At 41.8% G+C, this 20,212-nt stretch overlaps 1 protein-coding gene across 1 annotated transcript in view; it reads left to right on the forward strand.

The window, feature by feature from the left end:
* LOC139699830 (protein FAM135A) overlaps window positions 1–20,212 on the forward strand; it is a 161,173-nt gene that overhangs the window by 89,059 nt on the left and 51,902 nt on the right. Inside the window, exons 3-4 of the mRNA XM_071598264.1 lie at window positions 15,355–15,434; window positions 18,549–18,691. Coding sequence (XP_071454365.1) covers window positions 15,355–15,434; window positions 18,549–18,691 — 223 coding nt within the window. The remainder of the gene's footprint in view (window positions 1–15,354; window positions 15,435–18,548; window positions 18,692–20,212) is intronic.

Genomic DNA, 20,212 nt, shown 5'->3' on the forward strand with positions numbered 1-20,212 from the left:
TTTAAACAAGTTAACTTTACTGATGAGCTTCTTATTTCTGACCCTATAATTGGAAAACTTGGTATTTGCTGCTCTGCGGCCGCTAATTGCTCTATTAGCTACTGTATCTGAAATATTTTCGGGTATGTTTGTTGCTCACAAATCAAGAATACTCATGATCATCAGCATTTCAATCCCAAGATTGGTTTACTGCAGCCCTCCATTCTTCCTTATTTAGTGTTAATTCCCTTACCCTCTGATAGGTTCCATGTTTTACGTCCTTCTTAATTTGCCATATGTACTTGTATCTTGGCCTTCCTTGCGGGATCTTTCCTTCTATTATGTTTATAACTAACGCATTGTTCCTCAAGGTATGTCCACTTCATCTAGATCTTCTTTGCCGTCGAATTCTCCATATGGTCCTTTCCTCTTCCGCTCTTCTATATAATCCATCGTTCCTCACTTTGTCTGTCCATTTAATCTTCAGCATTCTACTCCAGCACAATGTTTCAAATGCGTCTATATATTCTTGAGTGCCATGCTCCACACAAACGTTTTGACGAACTGCTGCCTCGTTTGCAATGTTATGTTCTTTGAACATAGTAGTTGCCTCTTCTCAATGAACGCCTTATTTGTTTGGGCTATTCTTTAATTGATGTCGGCCGAGCTTCTTCCATCCCATGTTATACTGCTGCCCAGGTAGATGTAGGATTCCTATTGTTCCAGTTTCACCCATCGAATTGCCATATCTGCATTCAGCTTCTCTCTTCCACACACAAGGATTTTCATTTTCTTCTTGTCGATGCTCATATTATATTCCCCCAGTACTTGGTCCATAGTATTCAGGTTTGCTTGCAGGTCCTCTAGCGCCTCTGCTATTAACACAATGTCGTCTGCGAACTGCAGCATGTTAATTTCTTCGCCATTCACCTTGACTCCTCTGATGCTCAATTCTTGTGCTTCCTTTAGTGCCTCTTTTAGATATACATTGAATAATGCTGGCGAGAGGTTGCATCCTTGTCGAACTCCCTTGTTTATTTTGGCTTCTATTTTACTTCCGTTTTTCATTTGCATGGTTGTTGCCTGAATCTCGTAGAGGTGATGTATTATTCTTCTATCGTAGTAGTCGATTTCAAGCGCTTCTAGTATCTTGAACATTTTGTTCCATTCGACGTTGTCAAAGGCCTTCTCCAAGTTCATGAATGCCACATATAATGGCTTGTTTACATGGATCAATTTTTTGGCCAGTACCCTCAAACTGAGTATTGCCTCTCTTGCTCCTCCGTTTTTCCTGAATCCAAATTGGTTTTCTGAGAGGCTTTCCTTCTATTCGTCAGCTGATCATTCGAGCAAGTATTTTCGATGCGTGAGAAGTCAGGATCAATGTTCTGGGTTCTTCGCATTTATCTGTTCTAGGTTTCTTTGGTATTGCAGTCATTACACTCTTCTCGAAGTCTTCAGGTAATCTTCCACTGTCGTAGACATCTTTCATTATTTCAAATAGGTTACCCTTTGCATTGGCCCTGAGTACTTTCGTAATTTCTCCGTTTATTTTATCAACTCCAGGTGACTTGTTGTTCTTCAGGTCTTCCAAGGCTCGGTCAGATTCACTTCTCAGTATCTCCGGGCCGTGTTCACCTTTCTCTATCATGCTTTCGTCTTCAATTAAGTATTGTATATTTCCATTAGCATCTCGGACATCGTGGGATTTTATTTTTCTTACTCCGTATTGTGTCTTCACCAGTTTACAAGAAGTTTCAATGTTTCCCTTCCTTATATTGTCATTTATTTCCTCGCAGCAGCTTTCTATCCACTCTTCCTTGGCCTTCTTGCGCTCTCGTATGATTTGGTTCTGCAACTTCCTCAGCTTCATTTCCTGGATTCTTGTATTTTCTTCTTTCCTCTATGAGGTATCTTATTTGAGCTGTTATCCATGGCCGTTTGATTGGCACCGTCTTACTCACGCGTTGTTCATCTGCTACTTCGGCGATGATAATCTTCATATCCTTCCATCGTCCTTCAATGCTAGTCGCTTTTATTCCTTCTATTTTTCCGTCAATGGTCGTGGTGAGCTTTTCTCTTGCCTGCTTTTCCTCCAGCATTTTTGTGTTCTGTTTCGGTTCCTGTGCCACTTTCTTAATTTTCTTGTATCGCAGTTGGCTGTTCATGACCACCAGATTGTGGTCGCCATTTATATCTGCGCCGGGGTAGCTCTTGCATTGCTTAACTTGGTTTCTGTATCTCGTTCTCATGAGGATGTAGTCAATTTCGTATCTTCCAGATGCATCTTCCGCTCCGATGTTGCTCGAAGAGTGTGTTTGTCCCGATCATGTTCTTCTCCTTGCAGAATTCTATCAGTCTTGATCCCGTGGGGTTCCGCTTTCCCCATCCATATTGTCCCACGCTCCTTCCCTCCCGGCCCTCTCCAACCACAGCATTCCAGTCTCCCATCACGATTTGGTTCTCCTTCCCTTTTGCCGCTCCTATAACTTTTTCTAGTTGTTTGTATACTTCTTCTATTTCCTCTTCTGAATGACTGGATGTTGGCGTACGCATCTGCACTATGGACTGTGTCTGTAGGCTCTCCCTCAAACTTATCATCAGAATCCTCTCACTGTATTGCCAGCACAATTTGACAGCCCCATCAATTGATGGAGCTAAGTCAACACCCTGGTTGTAATCATTGTTAATTGGGAAATAGTACAAACAAGAAGCTACTTGTACATGGTAGTCCAGTAGGTATAGCGCTGGGTGAATTACCGGAGAATCCAGGTTCGATTCTGGGTGACATCTCTGGGCAGCGACAGCCTTATCCAAGCTGTTTGATTTTTCGGGTACCAGATCATCCTGGGAAACCACCGGTGGCACAGGAAAAGGAATTGGTCCCCCTACCCTCCTGACTTACTCTCATATTAAATTCCCACGGTGTTAAAAATAAGACCTTAGGATGTGAGAACTGCCCATGCCATATAGAGTTTAGTAATAGGTGAGGTTTACCTTCACCCATCAAACCAACCTTTGGGTTGAATACTATGGTGAACAGGGACAAATCTATTATGGTAGGCAAACTACCTTGATCAAAAAGTTCCCGGAATGTATTCAGAAAATTAAAAATACAAGTTTATTCATCTAAATCTATATTGTCCCCTTCAAAGTAATCCCCATCGACTGCAACACACTTATGCCAGCGCTTGATCCAATCCTCGAAACATTTTTTATATTCGGTTTTCGGTATGTCCATCAGTGCTTCCTGCGATTTTTCCATTACTTCCTCTCGGCTGCTAAAACGCGTTCCCCGTAATGGTTTTTTAACTCGATTGAACAGAAAGAAGTCACAGGGAGCCAAATCAGGTGAATTCGGTGGCTGTTGGATGGTATTTGTTGCATTTTTCGTCAAAAAATTACGAATAATGATAGCACTGTGCGACGGTGCGTTATCATGGTTCAAAATCCACGAGTTTTCTGCCCACATTTCTGGTCTCTTTCGGCGAATTGCTTCACGCAAACGTCTCATAACGCCCAAATAATACTCTTTGTTTACTGTCTGGCCTTCTGGCAAAAATTCATGATGCACTACACCGTTGTAATCCATGAAAACCGTCAGCATTGCCTTCTTTTTTGACTGAAAACGACGTGGTTTTTTTGGTCTCGGCTCATTTGGTGAACGCCATTCACTTGCCTGATGTCTGGATTGCGTGTCGTACTCATAAACCCACGTCTCGTCTCCAGTAATGATCCTTTTGATGAATGTGGGATCGGATTCAGCCTCGCAAATCATGTCTTTTGCGACGTCAACACGGTCTCTTTTTTGCATGAAATTGAGGTCTTTTGGCACTTTAACTTTGCTGCTACACGACGGAAACCCAAATCATTAACCACAATGTCTTGGGCGGATCCATAGGCAATGTTCAAGTCCTCCGCTATTTCTCTGATGGTTAATTTGCGGTTATTGACCAACATTTCTTTTACTTTATCAATTTTTTCACCGACTTTCGATGTCGATGGTCTGCCACTGCGTTCATCATCTTCGATTGACTCACGACCACTTCTGAACCGCTCGTGCCACTGGTAAACGACCGTTTTTTTTAGAGAATCGTTGCCGAAACACTTTTCCAACATTTCCAACGTCCGTGCGCCACTAAATCCGTTTTTTACGCAAAATTTAATACAAGTTCGTTGTTGCAAATTTAAATCCATTTCTGCAATTGTAAAAAATCGCCAACACACACAGAGATAGATGTACTCTTGGCTACGTAACTTTTGCAAATGTCAAGTTATGACACTAAGATTTAAAGGGAATATCAACAACAGATGTACCAATTTAACAAAAAAAACAGAACTCAAATCGGAACGATGGGAGCGCCACACGGTGGTTATTCCGGGAACTTTTTGATCAAGGTAGTAGTTGAACATTAAATTGCCTGCAGACAAAGGAAGATATCAGTTAATCATATTTTAGGCATCGATTTTGAAAGAGTGTCATCAACTCACATAGTTTTGCAGATTAAGGTATATTCAGATATTTTATTTCCTTTATTTAGTCCAAAAACAGCATCACGCTTATTACAATGGACTATTAACAAAGTAGCTTTTTAGGGCTTATGAAGTTCACATTAAATTTTAGAAAATGGGAAGGTAGATTAAGGAAACAGAATGTACGAATTTAATCCAGAGAGTAACCTCCGTTTTCGTGTATTAGCGTAAGGATTAGTGGTCGGATCCGAATGGCCACTGTATTGACGCACACAGTAGGTCAGTACGCCTTGAGTTGCATTGTTTGGAAGGTCGCGTCGCTTGTTGTTTGTTTACAATAGCGAGTCAAAATGAACAATGCAACTGAAGTTCCCGCCGAATTTGAAGTTCGTTCCGTGATAAGGTTTTTACTGATAAAAAAAATTCAAAACTTCTAAAATTCATCGGAAAATTATTGCTCTGTACGGGCCATATTTGATGAGTGACAAGAATTGTGCGTCAGTGTAGTCGTTCGTTTAAGAGTGAATCTCCAAATTTCCATAATGGCCCGTGGTGAGCAATGAACTGCACTTGAAAATTGATGAAAAAGTTCGTGAAAATCGTTTTGCGATAACTGAAATCTTTAGAAAGTTTTCCGCAGATTACTAGGACTCTGTTGCACGGAAACATGACTGAAAAGTTAGGCTAATACGTATCTTGTATAACGGAGGGCACTTTCTGGACAGACCATTTGGCGGGAATTTCAATTGTGTTGTTCATTTTGACTCGCTACTGTAAACACACGACAAGCGGCAATACGACCTTCCAACCACCGCAGCTCGAGGCGTACTGACCTACTGTGTGTGTGTCAATACGGCGGCTATTCGGATCCCACCACTGCATGAAAACGGAGGTTTCTTTCTGGACAGCCCTCGTCCATAGAAGTCTAAACTGGGACTCTAAACTGGACTGGAACTAGGGAAAGGAAGATGTTCCTAGAGGCAGTTAAAAAATACCGAGGTTATATAAATGGACTAGAAAAGAAGGAAAAAGATGGAAATATCTCAAACAAAGAATAAAGAAAGCGGTGATCAGAACAATAGAACAGTTAATAATCATGTATTTAGACACAATAGAATTTTAGAATACACTTTGACTGATACACTGGTATTCCATAGATTGTCTCTTTAATATAAACAAGATGAAAACTACAATTTTATCATTCATATAAAAATGAAAAATGTCCACCTCCACTGCAAATTGAATGAACGCAGTCCCAGGTTGGTGTCGGTTCATCATCACTTTGAATTGGAAATATTTGCTTTGACGGCATTATTTGGAATATCTTGGAATACAAATTATTTTGCTTACATTCATATTTTAAAAACATCAAATATCCTCCTCAAGCTTTTTACATTGCGGGTTGTTGTCTTCACAGGAAATAACTACGTACACAGACACCATGCATACAATTTTGCACAGGTGATAACTAGATGGGATTTATTGTAAATACAACATGACAATAGTGGCTGACCGCTGGGATTATTCAAGAGTCCATAAACTCCTCAGAGCAAGACAACTCTTATCGCCTCCTATTCCTCATCCAATCACATCGTCTCCAGTTATTCGCCTCAAATCAATGCACCACTCCCTCATCATCTCCTCCTCACGTGGCTGTGTTCTCTCTTTCGCTTCTACTGAAACCACCACCAACTCTTCGACCAAATGCTAACTCCACAAACAAATCTCCAGCTACTCACCGTATCAAATCCTCCTCACCATGTCCTCCCCCTCATCGCAATGCCCTCTCCTCAACGATTCCCCTGCAGCTCATCCCCACGCCTCCACCCCAATCATTTACCTGAATCTAAGCGCATCACCCCCTCCCCATTCCTTATTCCCATGCCTCACAGCCATCACCTCACAGCATCTCCTCCTCCTCCTCTCTCCCAAACCCTCTTCCACTTCTCGTCACCTCTTTCTCCTCCTATTCTCCCTTTCGCTAACCATCGCCACCCCTCAAGAAAGCGTCAACTTCACAACAAATCCCCTGCTTCAATTACCTCTTCCATATGCCATCGCCAAAGCCTCCGTCTTTCAGTTTCTACTCTTTCAATACTCTCCTTCTCGACTCATCTCGATCCTCCTCATCTCTTTGCATCCTCATCTTACCATTCTCTCCTCAAACAATTCAAATCAAATCCAGAACAAATCGCCTTCTCCTCATTAAATCACACACTTGATTTAACATCGCCTTGAAATCACCTCCTACTCTTCCAATTTTCTCCTTCCCATCCCACTAACTGTTTTCAGTTTGTAAATGGTAGAATGTAGTATGCTAATCGGAATGGGTGATATTTGATTTCGACGAATTGACCTCTTGCACTTGAAAAGGTTTCAAATCACTCGACCAATTCGCGAATCAAATCACGAAGTCTCGCAGGTTTTTCGCTTGTATTTGTTATCACTCTTTGGGAATGTACTTTTCCTTACGTCACACGCGAGGATGCTTACTCTCGATCAGAAAAGAGATTCTGAAATATTTCCGCTACATCGTGTACGCTGTTTGCAACATATTTATGCATCGAGATTTTTTTTATTTTTAAAGTTCAGTGCAATACGGGTTTACCCGAATTTCAAAATTAAAATTACCAAGTTTTCATTGAGTTTAAGGCTGGAAAATTGAAATTACTATGTATTAAGACCGTTAAAATTCAACTTATTACAGCCGAGGGTCTGAGGGAACCACAATATCTCTGCAATTTTAACTATATCATGGCCCACTAGGTACGCCTAAATGTTGGCAGAGCGCAAAAAGCGAAGGGCACACAGCGAGCTGGATAACACGTTCGGGACTTCAACAGGCAGTTTCACACAGTGTGACACGAGAGTATTGGGGAAAAAATCAATTAGACGTTTCAAGTCCTAAATGATCGTACACGAAGGAAAAGCGATGCCATCTCAAGTGCCTCTCCCCCACAGGCACCACAACGGAAACTCCCATTGACCAGAATATGTGCTACAAGGAAGAGGAGGTCCATCCTCAATGTATTCGCTCCCTCATCTCACTTTGCCCCGCCTCCCAGTCCCATCCACGGCTCATTCATCCTCCCGTTCACACCCTTTGCGGCCCCTCCTTCGCCACACCCTCGCCCTCCAAGTGAGCGCGGGCGAGTAATTGTGGGGTCACAAGAGGAGCCCGGGGAAACGGTGGCATGGACTCACACTCCAATGGCTTCTAGAATTGAAAATACATCCATTGTTGTTGCAAGAAACCCACACCGCTATGCATTTGATTGGGTGATCAGATTGGTGTTTCAAATCTAGCCAAAGGAAAGAAAACTAATGTGGCGCTTGCAAACAAGAAATACGATATGTCTGCGTAGGTTTTCGCGGCGGTGGTTTGAAGTACTCTACATTGTCGGGTTTCACCGTGTCGTTGTTTGATTCAGACAAGAGTTTCGCCGAAGTTGCATTCGGCGTCTTCAGGTCGAAGATGCCGATTCGGCGTCTTCGACCTGAAGACGCCGAATGCAACTTCGGCGAAACTCTTGTCTGAATCAAACAACGACGCGGTGAAACCCGACAATGCAGAGTACTTCAAGAAATACGATAACTCATCGATTCCTACCAAATCAAGTATCAAGCCCAAACCTAGATTTGTAGGTTTATCATATACATATGTACACCTTTCATACTATCGAAAACCTAGTTTCAAAGACAGCACCGCTGAAGCCAGTGCCACAAACTTCCGAGTATGAAATCATTATAAACATTCACATAAAATGGTAATTTAATGATACGATCCTCAAATAAATTTGAAAAAGTAAAAATTGCATGGTCCGTGTTCATGACCCCTGGTTCCCGACTCGACTTAATATTCACGGATGATTTTTAATCAATTCCTTTTTTGGATAGGCAGAGTCAAAAACCCACAGTCGACATTATTTCCGGCGACTTCCTCCCTTTCACTTATTTCCTCCCCATTGCCCTCTCCTTGCTTACTCCTTTCGCCTCTGGTTCCATACTTTCATTGATTGATTCATATCGTCCAAGACCTCTCGTCCGAGACACTTAATGTTCCTCATTTTGCAAGTCTCTTCAACTACGGTCATTCGAGAATTTCTCGGTGCTCCCCATTCCCCTCTCAAACCATTTTCCTCTTCCCTCGCCTACGTCAGATGATTCGGCTGATATCGATACTCCTCTCATTACAGCAGCATTAGGCAGCACTTCTGAAGAACATCCAGTTCCCCATACTTGCCTATTGCAGTGCATCAAATCTGCATTCTCTCATTTCTCCTTAACCCTATCTACACCGTAAATACTTCTTGAAGTACTACATATTGATTCAAACTAATGAGTTTAATTCATCAAACTCCCTCGGATGTCGACTAGGAGCGATGGTCACTCCGAGTCCTGGATTCGGCCATGGTCTAGCATCAACTCACACAGTGGAGTGAATAGGATATGTAACATCGACCTTTCAACATTGATGAGTTTTCTGTTGTTCCACTTCTCCTACGCACAGAATAGGCAGTCCATTTATTCTTTTGGACAGAATCACGCGATATTCTGCATTTATATTACACGGGAGGATATTTTAGATAATTTTTATCAGGTAGTTATAACATATTCGCCTCGGTACGAATGGTTTGTTGTGGACCAATGCTAAACTCACAGATTGAATGGCTGAGAAATCTGATGACCATAATCCCTTTGATAAGATTGGAACTTAGTGATTTATGTACCCCAAAATATATGCCTCTCTATTAATTCCCACTCTCAACAGTTAATGCAAAGGTATATGCAATGAGCCAGTACTTTGGTCTCATTCTTATATTTTTGTTTGGAATTATATGAATATCATAAATTTCAGGTAGAAAATTCCTGGACTTCAACAAATCTTTTGAACATAGAAAATTCTAAAGGCATGTGTTTCGGCCACTGGACCGTGCCATTAGCATCGGCGCAAAGCATTCAAAAGTGCCACAAGTTGTAATTCTGGCACACATCGCTAATAATTTACGTGTAATTTCCATAAATTAGGGATAAACTTTCAAGTGACGATTAAATAAAAAATATTAACATCAAATGTTGAGTAATGAGTCGAATAGACTTAAGAATGCTCAAAATAAATCTTGCAGTCAAAGATTCACTAAAATTCACGGCTCTGATACAAATACTTATTAATGCGTGTAGTGTTTGGGTAATAGTCAGACAAATAATTATACAACACTCAATTTGGACTCGATATTTTTCAAAATTTGCCCAGAAATTCCAGATACTCCAGGGAGTAAAACAACCAAAGTAATTCTGTAGACAACTGTATTTAGCCTATTTCAGATTATACGATATTGCTGCTGCATTGAAGCATTTAAAAGGAACACAAACAGTAGGCTTCATTTCATCATGAATAATAATCATATATAAAAAACTATTATTTTGTGCCATAAATAAGTATGTACCTGTGTGTAAGTATGTATGTGAAGTGCTAGATTTGAGTATGGTAAACGGTCATGGATCCCCTCGACGCTAAGACAAGAAACCTTTTATGAAACTATAATTTCAATTCAGAACACGTGATATCTAATTTTCACGATTATTGTATCCGCATTTTTCATTTACGACACCAACGCCTTTTCCCTTTTTGATATTGTCTAAGGGGTGTCCTGTTGCTAAATTTACCTATTGCAGTGTAATGAACTTACAGGTACTTACAACTTACTGTATCTCACCTCTGCATGCTCAAAAATTTAATTAACTCACATGATTAATCTGATCCTGACTGCAATTTACTCCCTGCACTTCATTCTTGGAATCCACAGTGGATAGGGAGCCGGGCTAACGACCAAAGCGCATGGACTCCATTCCTAAGGGCACATCTGAGCGCCTTACATTGATTCTGGATCCCACGGCAATTTCCACGTTGACACCAATGTATAACCAACTCATGGCATGGCATCAACATACGCGTTCCTAGCGACTGGAATCAGTCAACACACTTGGCATGGAAAACAAGCGCTCCATGGATTATTTTTTGATGACTTGAGTACTTCTAAACAAAGTTACCCGAACCATGTCCTTCGATTATTACTTTCTTACTAATCACATTTGAGATGGATTCCACTATAACCCTCACCTCACGCTGCCCTCACCTATCAAATCGGCCTTCAGGTCGGTGAGGGTAGAGCTTATCCAGTACTAACCTCAACGAGGGGGCCAGCTCCCTTCCCTGTGCCAACCATGGTTTTCCAGGAAGTTTTACTACCCAAAAAATCACACAGCTCAGGTGAAGCTGAGGGTACCCAGGAATCGAACTCAGGCTCTCCATTCAGGGCCCCAGTGCTCTTAATCACTTGATGACCTCTTACTTCTAGTTACTCGTCAAATTATTTGGCATTATTTGGTAGGATGGAGGGTCCGTGTCTAATGCAGCCGTGGGTCACGTCGTATCCTTCACCCCCGGTCCAATCAATAGCCACGGCCTGAATGGATAAACGAAGCTCAGCGGATAAACAAACCTTGCATGAGGACGGCTCCCGACACCAATATGGTGGTATTTGATCGACGTGAATATTAGTGATAAATGAACTGGAATTGAACTGTTGTTCAAATGCAATGGCACTATGAAAATGGGAGGGGAGATAGAATATTGTCTCCTGAAGTGTAGGCAATTTCTTTTGAGGTGAGTTTCTTAAATTGCATATATCGCAGGAAACACCATATTTTGAAGTTCAAGTCTCCCATAATTTCTGATACGAAAAGAGATACTTTATTCACTTTGACTACGAAAGAAATACAGTTTAGACATTTTTTGTAAAAATTCAGGTGGTGCGTCTTATCTAACAAGCTTCCCATGATCAAAATATATCACAAATAATCTACATATATCTAAAAGTATCTACGTGGTGCCCCTGCAAGCGATTCCTACACGATCGGATCGCCGGCTGAAGGTCGACGAAGGAGGCTCCGATATATTTATTTACTTTAAAACATTATTCACATACAGCAGTAGCGCCAATTTACAGTGAAAAATATGACAAACATGAAAGAAGACAAAAGACAATAACAGCATAACAATAACAACGAGAACCGAGCATGGACCGGGGAAAAATTAAATTTATTGAAAGGTGGGATAAAGCTTGGGTGGTGAAATTGTTGCATGATAAATTAAAAGTATGGAGAGTGTGAGGGAGTGAATTTAGAAGGGAGGAGAGGCGAAATTAAGGTTAGCGCTCGGTGAGAGATATCCTAGGAATAGGCTGAGATGGAGTAGGAAGTGGGTGCGGGTGGATCGGGTTGGTATCCTGAAGTTGAAGAGAGAGAGAGCAGTTCAGGGCAATCAATATTGTATTGTGGAAGAGTTTTAAGTCAGCTTTAAGTCTGCGGTTTTTGGGACTAGAAATGGATAAAGAAGACAGAACAGCATTTGAGGACAAATTGCGGAAATGTGGGACTCGGTGGTTGACTATTTTGGCAAAGAGGTGAGAGATGCAATCGAGGGATTTAAGATTAGTTGGGGATAACGTGGACCAAATTGGGCAGCAATATGATACGATGGGAAGGAAAAATGTTGAGAAGTACGAATGGAGTGCCATTGGATCTTTAATTTCTGTGAAGCGGTAAAGAGGGCATAATAGGGACATTGCTTCAATTTTTACAGTCTGTGTATATTCGGAGTAATTTAGTTTATGGTCAGTTAAAACGCCAAGGTCTATCATGGTTGTTACTCTATTAAAGGGAGTTGAGTTAATTGAGTAGTTGAACATGAGGGTTTTTTTCAGAGCAAGAGTCATGATGTTGCGTTTTCCAGGGTTTAAGTTACGCTTCCAGGTATCACACCATAGGGAAATTTTATGTAAGGCAAGTTGAAGGTGAATACCGTCAGAAGTGTTATAAATTTGCTTGTAGATCTTGCAATCGTCAGCATAGAGGAGGATATGGACCTGGGAAGAAAGGAGTCGGGAAGGAAGATCATTAACGAATAAATTGAAAAGATATGGCCCAAGGACACTGCCCTGGGGAACCCCAGACGTGACAGGAGACCAAGAGGAAGAAGCATCCGAGAGTGTCACACCCCGGGGTCTGTGGTTTAAAAAGCTAGAAAGAAGGCTAAGGAACATACCATGAATGCCGAACTGTTGGCTGAGTTTATGAAGGAGGAGTTGATGATGCAGGGCGTCGAAAGCCTTGGAGAAGTCAAGGTAGATTGCATCAAGTTGACTTGACAGGTCTATTGCCATGAAGGCGTGGTGCTGAAAGACAGCGAGATTTGTCAGGCATGATCTGCCTGGGAGGAAACCATGCTGCTGAGAAGATAAAAAGGGAGAGGTGAAATAATAAATCCTGTTGAGAATAATACGTTCACAAACGGAAGACAGGATTGGAAGCAATGAGATAGGGCGATAGTTTGAAACATCATTCTTGGGACCTGTTTCATGTATCGGAATGATATTAGCACATTTTCATTGAGAAGCGAAGGTTCCTAGGTAAAAACAGCGATTAAACAAGATGGCTAAGGGTTGTGAGAGGGATGAAGCGCAATTGCGAATAAATTTAGGGCTGAGAGCATCTGGGCCAGGTGAGCGGTGCGGGCGTATTTTGCATAGGTATTGAAAAACTTCCCGGGAGTCTGTCTGTAAGTGGGATAGGGAATGGTTAATTTTCGGAAGGAGGGAATGGACAGAGGTAATACTCAGATTAGAAGCAGGCTGCAGGCAATCGGCAAAGAATTTTAGAAAGAGGTTGGATCTCTCTGATCCCGCGGATTTTTGGTGCCATAGGAGAGTGCTTCGGGAATTTGAGGACGATTACGGCGCTGATTGATAACGGGCCAGAATTTTTTGGGGCTAGAGGAAATATTAGAGGTGACGGTCTGTGCGTAGTTTTCATAGTCACGGCGAATGAGGAATTTGGAATACTCGGAGATAAACGAATGATCGGCGCGTTTCCACATTAGGGATGGCCTTATGGAGGTACCAAGCGCGATTTTTGTTACCCAGGACATGTATGGTATCTTGTTTAAACCATGAGGGAAATTTATTCGGCTTGGGCTTAGCTAGAGGAACAAAGTCTTTTATGACGGCCTCGAGGACAGCGTGAAAGAAGTCCACTCCTTCTTCAGGGGATAATGATGAAAGGGAGCTCCGGGGAATAAGGTCGAAGGAGCGGTTGACGTCCTTCCAGTGAACCTTCGACCAGGCAAGAAAGGGCTTAGATGGAATGGGAGGAGCCCCGCGGGATTACCAGGAGCCACGGAAGAAGAAATGGGCATCAATTGACTGGTGGTTGGAGTCGAAAATGTTTCTGCCGGGGGTGATTGCCTCGGGCACAGCGGTCGAGAGCAGGTAGTCCAGGGTTGCCGTATCGCGGGTGCTCTTGAGACAGTGTTGTGGGATTTGGAGCGCATTTACAAAGTGTTCAATAAAACATTTGTCATTGGCATTGAGTGAGTGGCCGTTCGTGGGAGATTCCCAGTGAATAGATAACTTAAAATCACCCACAAGAATTACAGGTCCCAGATTTATGGCCCGAAACACAGAGTCGAGGTAACTTTCAAGTGCACTCAAGTCGCTTGCGGGAGGACCGTAAAAACAGCCTACGAATAGTTTGTTGGCCTTTGAGACTTTCACATTGGGCAATGATAATTCGCTCCACACGATTTCATAGTTGGTCTCTAGATCTTTTCTTCGTTTCGAAAGAAACACCGATTTAATTGCGGGTAACACTCTGCCTCCTCTAGAGAGGCGATCTCGTCTATAAATTGAGTGAGAGCGCGAGAAGAACAGCTCACTGTCACTAAAAGATGGTGCCAGCAAAGTCTCGGAGAGAGCTATAATATCAAATTTGGATAGCTCATGGTCGTGGGAGTTGCACGTAGATATTTTGTTGTTTATGCTCCGGACATTTTGGTGAAACATGCTCAAGGAAGAGCCGGAGGGGCCGGGGTTAACAGTCACATCACCTGAGAGGATCACAAGGAGTAGCAGGATGAGACCGTTCCCGGGGTTCGGTGACGGGGTTGCCGGGGAGAGACCGGCAGATCGACGGGGCCTTGACGGCGAGGTGACGGGGTACTGCAGGCTGATGGACAACAAACTACGCGAGGCGAAGCAGGAAAATCTAAATTTTCTGTAGCTGAAACAGCTGATGGGAACAGGGTCCACTTTTAACTGGGGAAATTTGCTAAATGAATTCACACCCACATCGACAGAAAAAAGCACAAAAAGGGTCGAACTTAACCCAAAGAGATAGACACACACAAGAGAGAGAGGAGCGCGTGTCTTCAGTGTGTCGGCCATGCTGGTTTTTGCTTTCATCCCTGGGGTATCATCATATCCCGGGGAAATGCCGTCACTCGAAACGCACCCGGCGTGAGTCAGGCGCTGCCTCGCTCCCTAAAGGTCTGCCCTCTCCCGTAATCGCATGCCCGACGTTACTCCTGCCTATCACTAGAACTATCCCCGTTTCGCACTCTGAGGTAGGCCTTCCTTCTGGGAGGTGCTCTCACAGGAGCGGGCGGAGGTAAGGGATGCAGATACCGATGGGTTATCCTCCGATGACACCTGGTGGTCGTTGGAGACGGGCATGGGGCTTCCCTTCGTATCCCTCGCCGCAGCGTTACTGCACTATCTTCTGTTTTATGGATAATCTTTCGATGAGGGGGGGGAGGAAAAGCTTCTAGATCGCTCTGTCACTTACACTATATATCAACGAAGGTTTAATTGAATTCACATTAATTAACTCAATATTTTAGGTGCATTAAATCATTTACTAATTTAATTAATTTTAAAGTTTATTTTTTTACTATAAATTCTATTCAACCATGACATGCTCCAAAACCTGTTCGAAATTATTACATGAATGTCTTTGAAACTTCAACTTAATTTGTGAATTGACGGCTCATTTGTTTTATTTCAGGTTTTACCAAGTCCGGACTGCACTTAGAGTATCCCCCAAACTACCTGTCAAGGTGGAGGTTAATCTGGCTCGGAATCAATGTAAGTAAAAGAGTCTTCCAGTCAGGTTGGGCAATATTTATGGCACTACTGTGGTGGCTACATTTTTCCATGCCTGTGCCACCATACTATGTCTGCACATTTGCATTTATTGTAGCCAAAAACCAGAGTTATCACCCTAACAGTCGGTGTCATAGATAAGTCCCTGTGTTGCCAATAGTTTTCCAAGAATATCTGGCACACGAAAAATCATGCAGCCTAGGTGAAGGACTGGGGTGGGCATCCTCAGGAATTTGACCCCGGGTACTCCAGTATGGCCCCACTATTTCAAATATAGAATTCCCGCTCCCGCTGGAATGGACTACATCCCCTTATCTATTGTAACTGCCGCAAAATTCCTGCAGCTCACTACTTTCCCACTGCTTCACTTTTCACCCGGTCCATGCTACTCGGGATAATCTTACGAGCACCCAATTTTATTACAGAGCATAGGCTGTTATTCCCACAACGTTATAAGAAATCCATTTTCATAACCCTGATTTCCCTAGTGACATCTCCCTCAAAGAAGTATTTTAATTCCTCCAAAGAGTTCAGCATCACTCAAAAATTCATCACCTCTCACTGACTCCGATCACCAAGCACCTCTATTATACCCCCCAGTGAATTTCCCATTTTAAATTGACTAAATCACAACCCCCTTCATTTGGAGGCAAATTTACCACATGCTAATCCTTTAAACCCTTCTGAAAACTTTACTTTGTAAGATTTCACGGTGTGGACAATTTTACTGGCGAATGCCTTTTCTTTTCACTTGAAGAAGAATTTCTGCCAAAAAGGTAAATAGTACTTAGCCTTTCACTTGTCTTTCCATCATCATGACGTGCAATCAAGATGAGAAGACACTCAAAATTTAAATTGCGAATGCAGATAGGTACCATGGATTTGAAATAAAATAATAAATTGGGCGATATCAATTTTTAAAGAAGAGTCTGAAAAGTGCTACAGTGCTGGATAATTCAATAAAAAATTATCTGAGTATTATTTAATAGCATATATAAACACGTTCCGCGTATTTTAATAGTCTTCCTCAAAGCAGTCATTCCCCATTTTTTTCTTCTGATGTAGAAAAAGCCTTCCCATGGAAATGTTTCTTCTCACTTGGGAACAGGAAAAGTCCCATTTGCCTAGGTGGACAAGGAACATACTTTTCATTAATATTTGTGAGATGCTGAGCCGAAACATTTCTGGTGTGCAGTCATGCAGCATACAGTCTTTCGCTTTGAAATGTGGCCTTTTGTGACTGATGTGGTCTTCGAGAATTTTCACTACATCCCTATAGTATGCTCCATTTACAGTCGTGTATGACACTCTGGTACACCATTCCCGCAACATCAAAAAACAATAAAGAATTACCTTTCCCAGGAGGAGCCATCAATTTGGCTTTTTTTTGGCATTGGTGGTGTCAAAGATTCCCATAAATAATTCTGCTGTTTGCTTTCACGATCAAAATTATTTTATGGCTATTCATCCACAGTGACAACCTTGAAAAGAAACAACATATTTCTGAAATATGAACTTCCACTGAAAACAGACTTTCATTCAAGCATCCTGTTGTTTGTATATGGGCAGTCTTGGAACCCTCCGTGCACAAATACATCTTAATTGCAATTTTTCTATCACCAACGGTTGGGTGACACCCGATGAAATTTTCAAAATACTCTTAGTTTTCTCAAAGTTATTTAATGACTTTTTTCACACTGCCAGGAGCACCGTTAATGTTGATTTCTCTGGGAGCAGTGACTGGAGCCCCATGTCCACCTTCCTTTGACAATAATTGCCTGCCCTCTTCAAACATTGATTCTTCTTCGAAACTCCCCATAAACCTTCTACAGCATCCAATAGGACTCGGCTGAAGATTTGTCTCCTGACGGAAGTGATATTTCGGTGAACCATCGCGTCTCCCCTCTATTTCACAATGATCTAGCAATATATTACAAAACTAAATTCTTGCCTAATAAATAATGCTAATTAAATTTAATGATCACTCTTTATGAACAGTCCTTGTAGATGGAAGTCTCTCAAGACCCCTAAAATATCAGACACCAGGGAGTTTATCCCTAATGACACATGACTAATCTACGTACAATGGAAGGGCAATTCTCTCCTGTCTGCCCATACTAATGACCAATCTTGCCGCACCTGTGTAGAATCTGTGGATCATCTAGAATTAACCATTTTCAAAGCACTTCAGTGATCTCTTCTTTAGAATTTTAGGGCTAATAGTGTGAAAGGTGATCATATCAGGAATTAAGTTGGCCAGTTTCTTTGTCCCTTGGGGGTCCCCGTGAAGCTTGGCTCAATCTCAGGGCGTCCAAAGGCATCACTCCAAATTAAGTTGATACTTTTGATCAATTGCCCACAGCTTTATCCATAGGACCACCACACCAAAAATCCATACAAATGTTGTGTAATTTCATTCTTGTTCATGACAGTATATGTATGAGACACTTACATACTGCTATACCATTGCAAATAAGACATGAGAAGGCAATGTACATTGCAAACATTTAGAGACTAATTCTGGACTAGCAGCAGTAAGATGTATAATTTCAATGTAGCTGAATAAAAGGGAGATATGGGAAGAGTCATCAAATGGTGCATGATTAACTTTTGGACATTTTGCGAGTGATTAACATTTATATAAATAAATAGGTGATGGTCATCTACTTTGGGACATTTCAATGTCGAGTAGCAGAAGCACTTCTCTTTACTCAAAAGAAAGATAATTGCATAATTTTGAATTATTTTTGAACTTTTGAAGTCATTTTTCGCCAAGCAGTCAAGCGCTTCTTGTCTTTTGGAGCTCTCATGGCATAAAATAAGTAATTCATGACACATGAAAACTTTTGCCAAATTTTTATATGAGTATTCATTGATACCAGTTTTAAACCGTAAAGAGCTTTTCAACAAAGACTTTGCCAAACTAAATTGATCTATTTTACATATGTCATTATATATTTTAATATTACTATCGGAATTCATTAAATATTTCTATAATTATTTACATGGTAATAAGAACAAACGATTAGTACCAGATTAAAGGGTAGGGATGCATTCGGAGAGAAGCATGGCCAATATATGGGTTTCTCTTTTCAGTGGGGAAAGAACTTGTCTTTCCAGCCTGTGTTGTGAACGGCGCCGGAGTGAGTAAGACTTTCCAAATACTCTACCGAAATGAAGAGGTGCTTTTAGATGATGTAGTGACTTTTCGTGCACATATTCTAGTGGATAGTCATAAGGTTAGTGTTAAATTTTTATTAAAAAATACTTGTGAAATTTTATGTGTATGGTTGCATGACTCACCTAGACTAGCAGATTTCAGGATAATTTACAATTCCTCAACAGCTCAAGTGTTTAGAGCATCGCCCCGGCATATCACAGTCAGATCCGTGGTACAACTCCCGGTCAAGGCATCTTCTTTTTGCTTGTGATCTGCTCGACTCCACCTTCCCCACCATTCCTATGTTCGTCTCTTACCATATGTATTTTCCTATCCCTTAATATATACTATCCTTGAGAATTAATATCTGTTCGCAATTTTGCAGGTTTTTGTGTTTGACTGTATATACACATTATCTTGAGGAAAGGTCTCATGGATGTGCATGATAATTTAAACGGAGAAATAAGATAGCGCCAGCCAAAAAAACAGAGAAACACACAAATGAAACTCACATGAAATTTCCAATTTTCGGTGGCCAAATCACCCTCCTCTGGGAAAAAAACTAAAAGAATTATAAATAAATTATTTATTATTATTAGGTAATCTACCGGTTAAGGTAGGTTTTTGGATGGACAAAGCTACCAAATAAATACTTTGTGACTCCTAACAAAACTCAAAATCCATCATCCTACTCTATATCAGGTCCCTCTTCATCTCTGAGTACTTTCTTCTACACTTCACCCCGTCCAACATTCCTATCCTGTTCCTTCTCTTTCCTCGTTTGCCCAACATTCTCCCCTCTAAAACAGTCTTCAACATCCCACTGCCAGTCAATACCCCCTTCATCCACTTTTCCTGCCTACATAGGATTTCTCCCATAAAACCCCTCTCTTCGCCCACCATATCAAGTACTTCCTCATTTGTTTTCTTCTCTGTCCATTTCACCTTCTCCATTCTTCTTCACACCCACATTTCAAAAGCCTCCAGTCTACGTCCATCCTCCTGCTTCAATGACCACGTTTCCGTGACGTACATAGCTACGCTCCATATTAAAGTTTTTACGAGTCTTTTCTTAGTATCCTTACTCAACGTCCCTGTCATCAACTCCCTCCTCCTTGTGAAAGCCTCTTTGCCTAGCGCAATTCCTCTCCTTACGTCCCTAATACCCCTTCCTTTTCAAACCATTTAATGCTTCTACGTTCGATTTTCTAACTCCCCTCCCCTGCCTTATCTTCTTGCAACGGACGCTTCATTTCATAACAACTAAATTGTGGTCTGAGTCCGCATCCGCCCCCGGGAAGCTGTGGGAATTTATCACACTGTTCCTAAACCTGTGTCTAACCAGGATATAATCTAGCTGATATCTTCCTGAGTCACCTGGCATTTTCCATGTATACCTGCGTCTTTTGTGGTGTCTAAACCAAGTGTTGGTGTTGACTAACCCCTGTCTCCTGCAGAACTCAACTGCTTTCTCCCCGCGGTCATTCCTCGTGCCTAAACCGTAGTCCCCCACCACATCACCATCTCTTCCTTCGCCTACCGTCGCATTCCAATCCCCCATCACTATTACATGTTTCCCTGCAGGAACACACGCGATCAT

The sequence above is a fragment of the Hetaerina americana genome, unplaced genomic scaffold (assembly GCF_022747635.1).
Source record: "Hetaerina americana unplaced genomic scaffold, ioHetAmer1.1.p SCAF_92, whole genome shotgun sequence".
In the NCBI taxonomy this organism is placed as follows: domain Eukaryota; kingdom Metazoa; phylum Arthropoda; class Insecta; order Odonata; family Calopterygidae; genus Hetaerina; species Hetaerina americana.